Genomic DNA, 16,276 nt, shown 5'->3' with positions numbered 1-16,276 from the left:
TGGATTCTGGCTTAGCAATCATTGGAAAGATTTGATAAACCATTTCAGGTCTTAATTGATTGTTCACGCTTACGGTGGCTTTCAGACAGCATACATTATTTTTTCGTCTCCCCCCTCCTCTTTTTAGAACATAGATGGACTAGTCCTTCTAAATAAACTGCCAAATCGCTGCGCGTGGCGCTGACGCTTTTTATAAATAAATAAATACACCGTTTAAAAATACATTTATTAATGGAAACCGACACTTCTTTCAAATGTTTCTTGCCGTTGGTTTTTTCACACCTGATGACGACCGTTTGTGTTATGGTCGAAACGTGAGAATTTTTATTGTTTTATATATTTTATTATTTTATTGTTTCCCTTCAAAGTGACTTTACTGAAAGAGCTAAGAATATGAATTACTGCAGTCACGAAAGCTTTAAATCAAAATGTTTTATTTTATTTTGGGGGGAGGGGGGGGCAGAGCTTTGTGATGTAATATTTGACGGGGGGTCTGACTTTTCATGACGCCGTGTGACGAAGGGGGGGGGGGGGGGTCAAAAATCGTCCAAAATCGCGTGACGTCATTTATGGACGGCCCCTTAGATAGACAACAGAAGCAAGTGATGATCGTGTCTGCAAGGAACATGACATATACAATCATGGCAATGCTTGCAACAGAGCATTTATATTAAAGATCTGGGCAGCCTAAAGTGTATTACAAGCACCACTGGTCTCCGTTAGATTTCATCAGCTGTGCAGTTCTCAACCGTGCGGGAATGCCCACATTTACTGACACGTTCCTTTTTTTCGATAAAGGAAACGTTTAAGAGCCTGTGATAATTCATGACAACAGGCTATGGTGTAAATTTAAAAGGCAATGAATTACAATTTTTTGGAAATAATATGCCTTGCAGAAACAACCTGTCATCAATTAGAAATGTATCCACATTGAACAACTTATCGTAGATTTAAAAAAATTAGACAAACGTTTTATGACCACCTTGTTTCTTGAACTTGCCCATTTCACAGGAAGTAGATTGCTTTACGACTGCGATTCCGATGGCGACCATTCTCTCTGCACAGCTTGTGCGCAAGGGAAGGACTACATGGACGTCGAAAACCGCGATCCTGCATGCAAAACGTGCAGCACCTGCGATGCACTCTGTAAGAGCTCCACATCAGTCGGTTCCATGTGTATAAGTGTCAAAGAATAGAGATAGCGTTATATAGGCAATGAGGAATGGAGTGGGAAATTCATGGTGAAATGAGTCAGTTGGGCTCATTTGGTAGAAAGAATACTGTAGTCAGATCTGTTCTACACATCAACTTATCTTTTTAGTCCCCATATAGAAAAAGGATCGGTTGATTTGGTTTATGTCACATCAGAGAAAAACAAATGTTCAGAATACCATTTTTGGTAAATGAGAGGGTTTAAACTGGTCTAAACAAATTCTGTTTTACACGTTAATGTAGTAGTAGGAGCATTATTTTTAACGAGATTAAACATTTGTGACTTTTATACGTAGGCTTTCACGACCAATAAGATTCATAATTAGTTTATTTTGGATTAAGATAAGCATAGGGGGGGGGGTATGTCAATTTTTTTCTACTACAACCCGCAACCTCCCATAAGAGCCAATCAAATAAGGTTGTCACATGGACAAATATGCCAATACATTAGCTTTTTTCAGAAAACTAGAATGTTCAAAAGCAAGGTCTAATGTGTCAAGCAATCGCCTTCCATTACTTTCAAATCTCAAGATTTTATTCAAACATAACACACACTCGACTTGAGCAGCACAATCAGGAACCCAGCCTCCCCCAGCCAGCGCTCCCGATGAGCTTCTAATGCTCAACACTTACGTGGTGGTCATGCTGGAAGACGCACACGCCAAACGGTATAAACCAGTGCGGACCGGTTGGGTTACCCAGGACCAGAACCCCTCCTGAGGGGAGGGGGCTGTGGGGTGTGTGTGATCCCACAGGACCCCGCCCCTCAGTGGGGAATCGTATAAAAGGCGGGATCCTGAGAGCAGAGGGCAGTTTGCCTCAAGCCGAAGTCAAGAAGCTGCCTGGAGACAAGACCCTGGGCCTCAAGGCCAGACGTCTTTCTAAGGGCCGGGACTCAGTGCGGTGCCAGAGGTCGGGAGGCTAGGACCATGAGGATCCCTCAGCCCGACGTCCTTCTAAGGGCCGGGTCTGGATGGGCAAGTGGTCGGGGACCCTCCGAGCCAGCGGTGGGTCAATCAGCCTCCCCTAGGTCCAGCTAGCCGGAGGGCTATAGGAGCAGAGTCGAGTGGCTGGGGGTACGTTAGCCCGGAGGGTGTACCCCTCCCTAGGTTGTAGGTGGAAGGGGCCATTACCCCTTCGTGTTAGGGACCTAGTTGTGTTACTGTTATAATTATACAAAATAAGCGTGTTGCCTCCTACGACGACTCTGTCTCCATACAAGACTACTACACTTATACAGTAAACCCTCTATCGGCGAGGGTTGCGTTCTTGAAAACGCACGCGAATGGAGAAGCCTTGTTCCAATGAGAACAAAAATGGGGTTACGTTCCTAGTACGAATGAACATCGGTGGGAAAATTGTAAATCTTAGATAAGAATTACTACAATAAATATATAATGAATGATACAGAACAACCTGTTTTACCTTTGATAATGATTTGATGACAGTGGTGGTGGTGATGGTGAGGAATTTAGGAGGATGACTCCTCAGGAGATGCAGGTGTTTGAGAACAACGCACAGTTATCATTCCAGTACTCTGGGGAGCGCTAGCCGCAGCACTTTCCCTGCTTACATTTCGCGTTATTTTTAATGGACCTCAGTCGACTCGTTTATACCAAAATGTATAGGAGGGAATTACTCGCAAGTAAGCGAAACTCGCGAAAAGCGCCACACGTGCACCTAAACCACTCCGGATCAACACCCCCCCCCCCTCCCAATCACGTGCACAATCCACACACGTGAGAATAATTCAAACCTCTACAACCCAATCATTGCACAAGCAAAATGTTGACAATGCCATGGCGTTTCACTGGAGATTCCATCCAGCATCATTAGCAGTGCCGAATTGTCGTAGTACAAATGCTACGGGCCCCCGCACTTTCAAGGTACCGCGCTAAACGCTTTCAAGCTATCAATTCCGGTTCAGTGATTCTGCACTTGCTCTATTACTATAGTACTATACTGCCTTCAACTTTTCTGAACGACTGGGTGTTTAAGGTTAGCGATTTGTCGTATTATCTGGCTGTATAGCAAATGAAAACATACAATTACTTTACTTTGCAAGTTAAAATGTGTTTTTATATTTACGTGTTTTTTTATTTAGGGCCCCTTTATAACATATGCTGCAGGCCCCGCACAAGTTTAATCCGGCACTGATCATTAGGTGTCAAAAGCTCAGCTCCCCTCTAAGCAGTGCCCACTATGCCTCACTCTTGGCCGCGATCTTCAGCGCCCATGGAGGTGATCATTTAATGAAATTTATTTTTGGTAGTACCGTGTTTTATTTCGCCTCTGTGTCTCTTGCCACCTCTGCAGCACACACACTCATTCTCTTGGGGTCACACTAAAAAAAAACTTTATTTCACCAGGTCACACCCACTGAGCTACATAGATTTTTCAGAAGCGACCTGGCCGTAAATTATGGCTCAACGAAGTGGCTCATCACGTCGACATTTAGAGCAACCAAATACTCTAAAACACACACACCGGGAACTTCCAACAACTGGTGTAGAATCTTAATTTTCACACCGGAAGGGCGCCAACAGCATCGACAACTCTTGCCAAAGCCTTCAGCATGATGCTCTCCCATCTCCATTCGCTACCTCCACCGCCCCTGTCCCATGACTGCCTGGTTCTCAACAGCAAGCCATGTGCATGTCAGGGAAGGGAAGATATCCCAGAGAGCTGTCAAGGCCGATCGCGTACCGAGTCAACCACGCAGCCATTACGTGATCGCTCTTCCTTAGCTGCGATTCTCTTAAGTCTCGTCGGTAAGGGACGCGATTATATGCGCCGTTTAATCTTTAACCTAATCGACCAGGTTACACTCAAATAGCTTCTAGCCTGATGACATCGTCAGAAGAGCCATGCAGGTGCACCAGTGTAATCATTAGAGTTGATTCATAATAATCGTTTTTGGGTTAGATCGCGTTATTTATAAATGTGTCGTAACCGTCCACCACCCGACACGGCCAATCAGCAAAAAAAAGTGTCACGTTGACAAAAGACAAATAGTTCACTACTTTAGCCCACCGGTGTGTTAAAGAGTGAATCCACAACATTTATAGTTTTTGAGTGCGACATTTGGCTGGTAATTACATCCAGCATCATCGGGCAATTCGCCAGAATGGTTAAACTGATTAGAGTTGATTGTTGGTTCATTGGTTTGATATTGGCGGGTTAGATTAATGTAAGATGAATATATTTAGTGGTTGGTGAAAATAGGCCTTCCTTAATTATATTCAGATGTATTGTGTTAGTTAAAGCTGAGGTTTTGATGGCATTACGAGCGTGAAGTCGTAATTGATTAATAGAGCTAATGAATGAGGAAGTAGTGATAAACGTTGCTTGAAGAGATTGTTGACGTTAGTGTTGTAATACATGTTTAATCAAAATGGCTATTTTTTATGTCATTAATTTGTTGTATTTAATAAAATTAATGAGAGTAGCTCAGAGTAGGTCAATCGATTTCCACTTGTCTATCAATTTTGACAGAGCCCGGTGATATATATTCTTTATTCCAAGACAAATAAATTTTGTAGATTAAACACACGGCTGAAAAATAAATGTTTTTGTTCACTGTTGTGTAGATGAAGATGTTCAACAGGACTGTACTCCCACTAGTGACACCGTGTGTCGGTGCAAGGATGGATATAGTCGGGTTCGTCCTTCACAGCCTTGTACGGTCATACTAAACACAGGTGAGATTTTTTGTTATCCATCTTTATAGCCATTGTTACCAGCATCTCTAATCAAATGTGATGGCGGACGCCTATAATCCAGCACTGGAGGTGAGGGTTGGTGGATGTCAAAAATACGAAACTCTCTTCTCAAGGGCGTCAAGGTGCCATACCCTCGTTTACCTGCAGAGAGCAATCCACATTCATCTATAGAGGAACACAGCTTTTTTTTATTAGTGCAGGCTGCCTTCCAATTTTGTGGTTCCCTGCACCTCTGAGTCGTTCTCTCTCTTCAAAGGTGAATACTGTGCATGTTACAAGTTTAAATTATTATAAATGTGCAATATATTAATAGCATAAGAGACATTTGATTTAAAGGATATTGCATAAACTTGTAATTTTAAGTAATATATGCATATTGGATGTGATTAAAGTCTCATCAGTACGGCTGTTCTGAATATTTTCGCAGAGACCAGATAGAGCTCCGTGCTTGCAACATCATTATTCAGTTCTTATGTGACATGCCACACATTAAATACACGTGTATGCACAGATCCGTTGCTACAAAAGCGTCAAGCATTTTTGAAGCTTGGTGTTGCACCCTCAGCAAAAAAGGAAGAATATATTTGGTCATTGGCAACTACCCCCAAGTCCATCAAATATACCATGGCTACGACATTCCACTTGCAGCAGAAAGAAATTAGGAAAAATAAATTGGAGTTAGTGTGGATTGAAGCCTTGAGAAGATTTGGGGCATACAAAGTACAGAACGACAATGGATTTTTCTGCACTGCCCCCTGCTGTCCACTAGGAGCATGTACACATTAAAATATATACGGTATTGGTTCAGAAGACTTTTGTTTGTGTAGTGATTTATATTTACTTCATTACCTATAGATTACCACAACAAGGCTAATATAGTGCGGTATTGAACGGTTGCCACGATGTTCATTGAGAGCTCTTATCAATTACATCTGGGAATCCAGGAGCATAGTGGGCCACACTCTGCTGATGAAACTCAGAAAGTGAATCCATTTCATATTTTGCTGCTGAAACACATGCTCCTGAAAAAGCAAAGGTGTCAACGTAAGATAAATTCAGATGGTGATGTACAAATGGCTTCAAATGTTATTGAAAATGTCAAATGTATATGCTACTGAATGTTTGTGTCCCCGATAATTTGTCACCTGCAGAACAAACCGTTGTAATTCCTGCTGGAATTGTGACATTCGTTGTTCTGATGGCGGTGGTGTTGGGCATAGTGATGTATCGGAAGAAGAAACACCTATACCCCTTTTGTAAGTAACAAACTTTTATATAATCTGTGTAATTGTTTAGTAATGGGACAATGCTTCCAATTAATCCATGAGTGGCCCAATCGTAACTCATTAGATAACGAATCAGGGCTGTAGATTAATTGGAATACTTACAAGTGCATGTCATGAAAACCTGAAAGAATTTGTGCAGTGTCTAAGATCAAACTATGCAGAAATCTAATTAGAAAACTCATTATTGCAGAGAATTTCGCTCATGCAAGGTCAGCATATTTACATACATAATACACACATTATGACCAACCCAAACCAACCAATTAACAATTTACCCCGCAAAAGATGGCTTCAATTGACCTGCATCAGGACATAAAAAGGCCGACGTGGCCATCTCTTATATCGATAAAAAAAGATATATATTCCAGAATGCGAATGTGGTCACCAAAACTTAAATCTCTTAGTGTGGCACTGCCAGCTTTGAACATTCACTGGCAGAATGTTTGAAATTGATCAGGTTATTGAAGCTGTCCACTAACTCATCTGCAGGATGGCCACAACATTCCTTTGCATGAAATATTGTTCTCCAGCGCATTATGCCCTCGCAATTCAGGAATATTTTATTTCCAAATTCAATGGACGATGGGTTAGGAGAGGATCTGATATGACGTGGCTGATCCGAAGCCCAGACCTGACAACTTGTGATAATAATTATCTTTGGGGAATTATTAATTCTGTTTGGGGAATTAGCAACGATAATTGAATACCTCATACTATGGTTTGATAAATATTGAGGAGCTTAAAACAGCTGTGCAGAATTTATTTTACAGTATGCAGTCATCCACTTAGAAACATCTGTAAAGGAAAACTTGGGCATAATCCAGTTGTGTGCTGCGAATGGAGGGCAACACATGCAAAGGGACTTTATGGCCACCTTGTACAACATAATGCTATGATCCAAACATTTGCTACACATTTAGGGCCAACATTTCCTCTTTATGAAGCAACTGAAACGCCTCACCTTGGCGATTTTCCACATTGCTGATAATAGATATATTGGTGCATTAAAAAAAACAAATCTGAAACGAAAAAATACCTTGACGAATATGTGTTTTTTTACCACTATACAAGGTGTTGCGGATATACACGGGTTACTGAATCAGGTCTATTTTTTCAGAACACAAGGGCGATGTTTCGGCTATACGAAACTGTATTGTAGATGCTGCATATGAATATCTTATCGCAATATTCCCTGACCAACACCCTCATGCGTTCTCACTTTTTAATCATGGTCACTAAGCATAAGATGAGTGGTGATGATTCAAGTGAGAATAAGCAAAGAAAATTGATGACTTTAGTGCAAAAAGTGCAGTTGTTAGATAGACTTCCGTTGGAAGGCATTCTGATGTGAATGAATCAACTGTGAGAACGATGTATTTACCATGCATGTTTTTGCCCATTGTTTTCTTGTTGCGATAATGTAAGCCTCAACACGCTCACGCACAACGCAAATGTTGACACATTGCCACACGCATTTAGCAGTCCACTCATTGAGGTCTGCAGTCATACGGACGCCTAGATGACGGATCGTTAACGTTAAAGTGACAGTGTTAGGGGCAAGCGTCGGGCTGGCAATTCAACATCAAGGGAGAGCATTGGGCGTGAGTGCCGCTGTGTGGGGGAAAGTAATGGAGATGAGGGTTTTGTGTTGAGGTGAAACTGAAAGAGTGTACACGCACACACAATGGAGAGCGACTCAGCATCCTTTATTACAATAACAAGGGTGGATGTAATGTAGAATTAGTTATTTTCAATAAGGTCTATTCATCGAACATGGTTTTGCCCAACACGGCACTTTCCAGGAATGTAACAGCCACGTTCGGCGAGGTTTTCCTGCAAATTAATATTTGTCAAGGTGTTAGTCATATTCCTTATTGACAAGCATTTGCATCATGCACGGCAGATTTTCGTGGCCCTGCGTGAAGCATTTATGAAAAGTAATTTCTGCACAATTGTAAATATCAGTGGACAGTAAACATCACGTATAATCTTCCACCTATACTACCACTATGGTCATGTGCCTTCCAATCATTTTCTACAAAAGTAGTTTATTGTAGTTTACTGACGAACTGAGGTTCACTTTCGGCTTTTCCCCCATTATAGCATAGCCATTACAGCACAAAGCAGGAATTTCACTCTCAGCAGCATCCTGAGCAAGGATTTCAGTAGATGTGACTTAGTGGTCTTATGTCACGTTGCCCTCTTGTACACGAACAGATGTTACTCAAGAGGGGACAGAGACTTGTCCTCTTATGGAAATTTCCAACGACATTGAGGTAAGTCACGCAGCATGTTCCGTGGCCTCGCTCTCATAACACCAAAGTGTGGGGACTTTCCCCGGGGCCTGACTGACATGGTATTGCGGCGCAGGAACTCTTGTGCTCTAGTGGGAGCTACTACTGTTTAATTGTGGTGTGTAGAGTCTCCTAGAACAATCTTACAGCTAATTTTGATGTGGTGGTGTGGTGTTGTGAGTTGTTTTTCCTGTCTTAATCTTGATTTGAAGCTTTGGTGACTGCAGGAATCCATACTCTTTGGTTCTTTCGGTAAAGTCACGTAGGTAGAAAAAGAAAACAAAATAAAAATAATATATCACGACGTTTTGATCGCAACACCAGCGGTCGCCTTGTTTACCAGACTTTTCTGAGTGTCTGCTGGTGCTGGGACTCTCGTTTTTCTGTTGCCTTACTGTGCTTTCATAGGTCAATGTTTTGTCCCCGTGTTCGTCATGTCCCTCTGCCATGGATCTTTTGAATATCTCATTGTTTTACGTTTCTTTCTCTCTCTTGCTCTATTTTCACTCTGATGTGTTTTGCATGTTATTGTATTTATACGTCGCTTTGAGATGCTGTTGCATTTAAGCTATATATAAAAATGCAATTCTTATCCGTGAAAACCTTATCCAACACCACGATAAGAATTATTTTTAAATTGCATTATATTTCCCAAACTATCTTATAAGTAGCATTTTCTTATACAGTCCATGCAAGTAATCCGCAAAATAAATGTACAATAGATGGTCTCCAAGCTCAAATGTCACACATTCAATCACAGCTATAACTGGAATGATAAGTCAGTTAAATTATTACATTAACCAGAATTTGGAATCGACTACAGTGGTACCTCGGTATACATCGTTAATTCGTTCCAGAAGGTAGGACTTATACCGGAAATGACGTATACCAAACTAATTTTTCCCATAAGAAATAAAGGGAAAGGAAATAATCCGTTTCAGAGTATAAGAATGATATTTTATATGGCATATTATACATTAATGGGGTTGTATAATATAATGTAGACACTACTTATAACTAAAATGCATAAATAAATTAAGATGACAAAAAAAACGTGAAAATTCACAGAGAGTCATAGCAAGGGTTATGCACTGAACGAGATCTACTGTACAGGCAATCTAATGAGCGGCGCTTTGTTTCAGTCGTGAACGGGGTATACGCGGGTACGCGGTGACTCATCCCAACCCATACAAGTTCTAGCAAGCGCGTCGTATCCCAAGCAAGACGTTGTATCCCAAGACATTTTTTTCTCGTCAAAACACGACATATACCAAATTCGACATATTCCAAAGCGGTCGTATACGGAGGTATGACTGTACTTTTTTATGGTTGTTCATTACTTCGGCCCTTTAAAATGGCGGCCATCCCACATCCTTCCTCCGAAAGTTGAGAACCCAGTAAAAGTGCAATATTGGACCAACGTTGGGCCAACATTGGTCAAACATTCCATGTTAAATGTGAAACCCCCTACATGTCACACCCAGTGTGACACGGCTGTTGCAAATTATGACGCCAAGCTGCAGATAACTTCACACATGAGACCAGAAATTTTGAAAAAATTCCCGACACTTATTTGTGTTGTCTGATTCATTTCATAATCAGTCTATGAAACGATAGCGTGTTCTATGACATTTTTTTTTACTGTATGACGAAATATAATCGGATAATCCAGCCCTAATCACAACATGGCATCATCCTGGGGATACCTGTGTAGTGACTTACTCGGAGACGATAAAACTTGGAGGCACTTATTTTATTTAACCGAGCACCCTTTGCACAATACACACCCTACACTGGTCCACACTCTTCTGTCGCTCGTTTATACACAACTCTACATGGGTGGCTAGACTTTTCACAACACTAGCTGTCTAACACTGACGGCGCTGAACCGAGACAGCCAACTACCGTCTTAGCAGCGCAATATCGAGTGAATATGACAGCGATGATGGCGATGAGATGACAGCGATGATGGCGATGAACAGCACGATGGTGATCCCACTCCAAACGACAGTCCGAGCTCTCGCTCAGGGCCCCCATTTTATTCCCCAGGGTGGCGTCGCTCTGACCGCGCCCCTCTCTAGAACCTACTTGCGGGTTCCCGGGCTTCCCCCACGTGCCCCTTCTGTAAACTTTCCCCCAGATATCCTCTCTGGTGTATCACGTGGCCTGCTGACGTCAGGGCTGCGGTAAGCCGCAGATCCCCTTCCCCACCAGCAGCCAGCGCTATGCTGTTACATTACTTATTCTATGTCACTACACATGTGTTAATACACTTTTAGTGCAGTGACTTCGGAGACGAGGTTTGTGGAGGCACCTTCATTATTTAACACACAATCTCGCCTGCACACACTCTGCAGTCACTAGCCTATGACACAACACTAGCCGTCTAACAATCGACGGCACTGACCGAGACAGCTAACAGTCTATCTAGCAGCGCAATATCGAGTGAAGATGGCAGCGATGATGGCGACGAGACGACAGCAACGACGAGACAGTCCAATCCCAGAACCGGCAACCTCGAGCTCCTACTCTCGGCCCCTTTTATCCTACCAGCACAGCCTGGCTCTGTCCTGGCCACGCCTCCCTTCTCGAATCCACTAGCAAGTTCCAGGGGTTCCTAATGGGGCCCTCCATGACCCTTGCCCCAGTTCCTCTGCCCTGCCGACACAGCCGTGTATATGCTCACCGGCATGTGTACTGTTTGTACACTGCAGTTGCCGCTGCTGGTCACCAGCTGGCGCTACTACAATACGCAATTCATATTCGCACAGGGGAACAAAAAGGTCTTATCACATGAAGATTAATAGTCAGTGAAGAAAGAGTAAAATAAGGCCTTTGAGAAGTCAGTTATCACCTTTATAACAATTGTGGGATCCTGCACAAATAATGTTAATGCCTTGGGCGGTCCTAAACCATTTGTGGGAAATTCCATTTTGCTATGGCAAGGCCATTTATCCATAAGAAGAACAACTGTAAATGTTTCATAAAGTAGTGCTCTATTTTTAGCAATTCTGGAGGAATTGTAATACAAAAAATAACATCTACAACGAACCAAAGAGCACATTAAAATAAATGACCATTGTGGCCTCTTTCTGCGTGGACAGAAACTACGCATGCTCATCAAGAAGCAAATGAAGTCAAGTGATGCTGAAGTTTGGTGGCAGTTGCACACGTTGCTGCCAGAAGTGTATAAACGAATCTTAGAAAACACCTTCTTTGTCTTGTATGAGATGTATACAAAATACAACATTGAGATGTCAGTGTACTGGAAGGCTTACGAAACTACTGACAACTCAGAACGTGCAGTCTTTATACTTAAATATTCTATTAGTGAGGGTGAGAAGATGTGCATTGGGCTGCTGGAGATTATCCATGCTGGACAGGACAAGCGAACGCAGCTACAGAACCTGCTTGACTCTGCAGGTATGTGGGCTCTAATGGATAACTGAGCCTATTTCACTGTGGTATCAGCCCCTCATACAAAGACCTGATCTGAAATGTTTTTTTTTCTGTATGATTAGTCCAAAATATATGGTTACATTACGTAAATATATGATTAATAACATTTCGTATTTTTGTTCATGTACAATTTTGTTATAGATATGGTTTTGTTCATGCAATACAGGTAAAATAAGTCTGAATACTGAACGATAGGTTGCTTGATTAATCTCCAAACTAAGACAATGTGTCTCAACGTATTATTAATGTATGAAAACATTTAATATGGATTTGATATGCAACACAATATGAAAAATAATTGTGGTTATGTCTTTCTACGTGTGTCACTGGTTTCATTGCAGTGAAATGCTCGCCAAATCTTAATCCAGACACGGCACATAGAAAACTTCTGATCTCAGCTGATCTCAAGACAGCATCATGGATTGACAACCCCTTGGAAAAGAACTATCACCCAGATCGGTTTGATCACTGGACGCACGTGCTGTCCTTTGATAGCTTCTCTGCAGGGTGCCACTGCTGGGTGGTACATTTGGGAGATGTGGATAAAATTTGTGTTGGCGTCGCTTATGAGAGGATTCCACGGAAGGGAGGAGACAGTGCATGCCTGATGGGATTAAACAGCATGTCCTGGTGTTTACGGAAACATGAGAACAAATACAGGGCGTGGCATGACAAACAAAGCACTGAGCTGAAAGTGGGTGAACATCTTCGTAGAATTGGTGTTGGCCTGGACTATGATGCAGGGGTTCTGATATTTTACAACGCTGACAGTAATCAGCATCTACACACATTTTATGCTCGCTTCTCTCAACCCTTACATGTTGATCTCTCGGTGTGGGATGCGTCCCTCACCATTGAATCTGTTAACGATTAAAAGTGTATTACTTTGAATAACTTATTCATGAAAAAAAATTAGCTCAAGTTTCGATATAAATTATCTTTGGAGATGCCAGCAACGACACCAAAGAAGGTAAAGCCAGACCTGTGAGCAACGTTCTGTATTGATGTCTGGAATATGCTAACCACGAACGGGACAGAATACTTCAGGAGTCCATCGTACACTAGCTGGCCAAATATAATTTCATATCAGCTGGTATTATTGAGACCAGACTCACAGGAAGTGATCAAGCCACCATTGACGGCGCAATCATCCTGAATTCTGGAGGTCAACATCGCGTTTTTGGGGTCGCGCTCATTAGGCTACCTTTCAACAAAGCGCTTGTAACATGGACACCCGTCTCACCACGAATCTTGCTGGCCAGAATTCAGCACCGACAAGGACATTTGTGGGTTATTGTTGTATATACACCAACTGAACTGTCAAGCCCTTATGAAAAATACCAATTCAATGATCAATTAAATGGCTCGCTGCTTTATATCTCAAGGCAAGACATGTCACATCCCTTGGAGATTGAATGCCGTTACAGGCACCAACCACAGCGACTTAGAATCTGTCATAGGGCTTTTTGGCTCCAGGATTCCCAAAGACAAGACGACCAGACTTCTGTCCTGCTCATGTGAGGTCCTCACTGTTGTCCGCTCATGGTATCGTAAATTGAACATCCACAAACTTGGATCTCAAATGATGGTCACGCAACGACAGATATAGATCATATCCTGACCAAGGGTTTTCCATGGAGCGGAGGCACCTTCTAACACAGACCACCGCCTGGTTGTCACACGAGTTGCCCTCTGCTTCCCAATACCCAGGGAATCTTCAGCCCATTAAGCAGAATGATATCCAGAGACTCGGGGACAGCCATGACACTGATGATAAATTCCCCAGGGCAGCTTAGTCTTACTTGGCAGCCTCCATTCTCAGACGATTTTGATGTCGAACGTTCCTGAAAATCAAGAATAAACAACTCCTCTGCCACAGTATCAGATTATGTGCACCCAGATTGGACTTCCACCAGCCATCTCCAGACTCACCGCAACTATCCCCTAACCATGGTCTGATGTCAAGTTTGCCAATCTGAGGAACGATTCCATGTGGTGGTGGCGAAAGGGATTCCAGTATCCTGCTTGACCTGAGGCAGTCAAGTGCTATGTGAGCGACCACGTGGTCGCCACCATCCTGAATGATTATGACGGCCCAGGCTGATGTTGCAACATAGCTTCAGTAGTGTGTGTACCGAGGTAGCAGGATTCATATGCACAATATATGTATATATTTGTTGAACTTATTTTGCACCATACGTAGCCAACCATATTAATTGGAGGTGCAGTTATCAAGAAATTAGTTTTTAATTTAGATTTAAAAGTGCATTGCTCCAGTGGCTTACTAATATTATATGGCCAAAAGCCTCTGCGAAGTTGACCGGAGTTTGTGTGATGGTTTATGATCCTTGACGAGATCAGCAAGGTATTATTTTTCATTTGTAGCAAGAACTTTGTAATGAGCATGTATTCGTTCCGCAACCGGAAGCCAATGCAGCTTTGAGAGCAATGGACGGACATGGACGGATCTTGCAGGACCCGTCAAGACATGTGCCAAAGAATGTTGTAAACACTGCAGCGTCCTAATGTTTTTGCCTGACGTCCCGTAGTGTGTTGCAATAATGGAGCCTTGTCGATACTAAGTCCTGGAGTTTGTGAACGCCACACCTGATAATCCGACATGTTTTTACCTGAGCCCGAATGCCAACCAGCAGAACCTATTTTCCTGGATGAAGCAGAATCTCGTTTCGTGCAAACCACACGATCAATCAGGCTAAATAGAGCACTTTTTTTCGTCCAAATCATCACCTTGTTGTATGTTTATACATTGCTTTTGATCAATAATTGGTTCTGCATATTCTCAGATTAGCACGAACCATTGTAATTTATTGTGACTACGTTAACCCCCATTCGCACCTGATAAGTTGACAGTGATGACATTACCTTTAATCTACTTAAGACCAAAACAGGAAGACTTTTTCACAATTCTGACAAATCGCCTGATGAAGCTGGTTGAAATCACCAGCAAAACGTCGTACTCGAATTCTAAATTCAGTGGGTTTACTCTCCAACATACCGGTGTGCTGAAGTAGTAACTAAATGGCACCCTTGTTTACGTGACAACCCTTACTAATTGGCTGCGTCGGGTGGTGGCGGGTTTAACGACACATTTATATTTACGCGGTCTAACCCGAAATAACCTTTATTATGCATTTAAATACACATACGGTCCCTGTTATAAAAGCATTGTTAAATTTACAAGGAAGGTTTTGCATTTTCATGTAATATTGTAATAAATACTGTGTAGTAAAACATAACATAAAGTAACATACATTTGTATTACCTCGAGTACTTGTCGGAAGGGGTGTAATGTGTCCCCAAAATTGCACACACACACAGAGGCACGTGCGCGCATCCATACACACGACAACGACCCCCCGTTAAGCCTAAACATATTGTTGGGGCAAGTGCTGTTCACATGCAGCGCCTATGAAGGCCGGCCCGGCACACGATGGGGTGGGTGGCCAGCACCACGCCCGGCCGCCTCTTATTCGTCAGTGACGGTGTTTACACACTGCACCAGGTACTCATTTGAGGCTGGGTTTGACCTAGGTGAGACCCAAGACCCATTCAGATTATCGTCACTGGTATTTGTCGCGAGTGGGAATCGACCTCGGGTCACCGGGTTAGTAGCACAGCGTGATATCCAATGCACTAACACACCCCACACACACGGGGGGGGGGGGGGGGGCATGTGCACATGCACACACACACACACACTCGCTTTTACAAACGCACATCCACTTTCACACACTCCCAGCGGCATGCTGTGACTCAATACATCTTGCAGAGGATCGCTCTGCTAAACAACAAAATAGTTCTGCGGTTCAGTTCACAAGTAGGAGTTCGTACTTTTGAACTTTTAAAAAATCGCATGGAAGCTGGTTTGGAAGTGCGGCTCGTAAGTCGAGGACTGCGTGTACATCGAGTTTGTGACCATCCCCCCCTTCTTACAGCCAGACAGACACAATTTGTTTCAATGTGCTGTAATACCGTATGGCACGTCCTTGCTTATCGTGTTCATTCAACGCGTTTTTGCTATAGCGCAGTTCTTCCGTGAGAAAAACACTTTTCGCACAAAGCGTTGCCAAACGCTCGTTATAACGCGGCATGCGCCCGTTATAGCGCGGTTTCTGAGCAGTCGACGACGAATTACTTTCATGAGCTGCATGGCTGAGCTATTCGATACAGTACGTGGATTAAAGCAGTAATGCGGGAGCGTACCCTCACTTATTTGTTCATCTTACTGTGTGCGCGTAGTGCATCGTATCTCACCAAACATTCTCATTATATTTATGGGGAA

At 42.8% G+C, this 16,276-nt stretch overlaps 1 protein-coding gene across 1 annotated transcript; it reads left to right on the top strand.

Moving 5' to 3' along the window:
* Positions 1–506: 506 nt before the first annotated feature.
* On the top strand, positions 507–15,658 carry LOC142920223 (uncharacterized). Its single transcript, XM_076062748.1, has 6 exons — positions 507–1,146; positions 4,803–4,913; positions 6,086–6,190; positions 8,438–8,496; positions 11,619–11,937; positions 12,315–15,658. The coding sequence occupies exons 1-6, from the start codon at positions 975–977 to the stop codon at positions 12,845–12,847; spliced, it is 1,299 nt and encodes a 432-aa protein (XP_075918863.1). The 5' UTR covers positions 507–974; the 3' UTR covers positions 12,848–15,658.
* Positions 15,659–16,276: the final 618 nt, after the last annotated feature.

The sequence above is a fragment of the Petromyzon marinus genome, chromosome 1 (genome assembly GCF_048934315.1).
Source record: "Petromyzon marinus isolate PM22_M1 ecotype Great Lakes invasive population chromosome 1, UKy_Petmar_22M1.pri1.0, whole genome shotgun sequence".
In the NCBI taxonomy this organism is placed as follows: domain Eukaryota; kingdom Metazoa; phylum Chordata; class Hyperoartia; order Petromyzontiformes; family Petromyzontidae; genus Petromyzon; species Petromyzon marinus.
Note: the sequence above shows the minus strand (reverse complement) of the source record. Positions and strands in the feature narration are given on the sequence as shown.

What these genes read in the sequence shown, in the direction of transcription:
- LOC142920223 (XM_076062748.1), top strand. Translation starts at nt 975, where the DNA reads ATGACCACCTTGTTTCTTGAACTTGCCCATTTCACAGGAAGTAGATTG. An exon ending in TACGGTCATACTAAACACAG is followed by an intron (nt 4,914 to 6,085) that starts GTGAGATTTTTT and finishes TGTCACCTGCAG; the next exon opens with AACAAACCGTTGTAATTCCT. An exon ending in AAATTTCCAACGACATTGAG is followed by an intron (nt 8,497 to 11,618) that starts GTAAGTCACGCA and finishes CTGCGTGGACAG; the next exon opens with AAACTACGCATGCTCATCAA.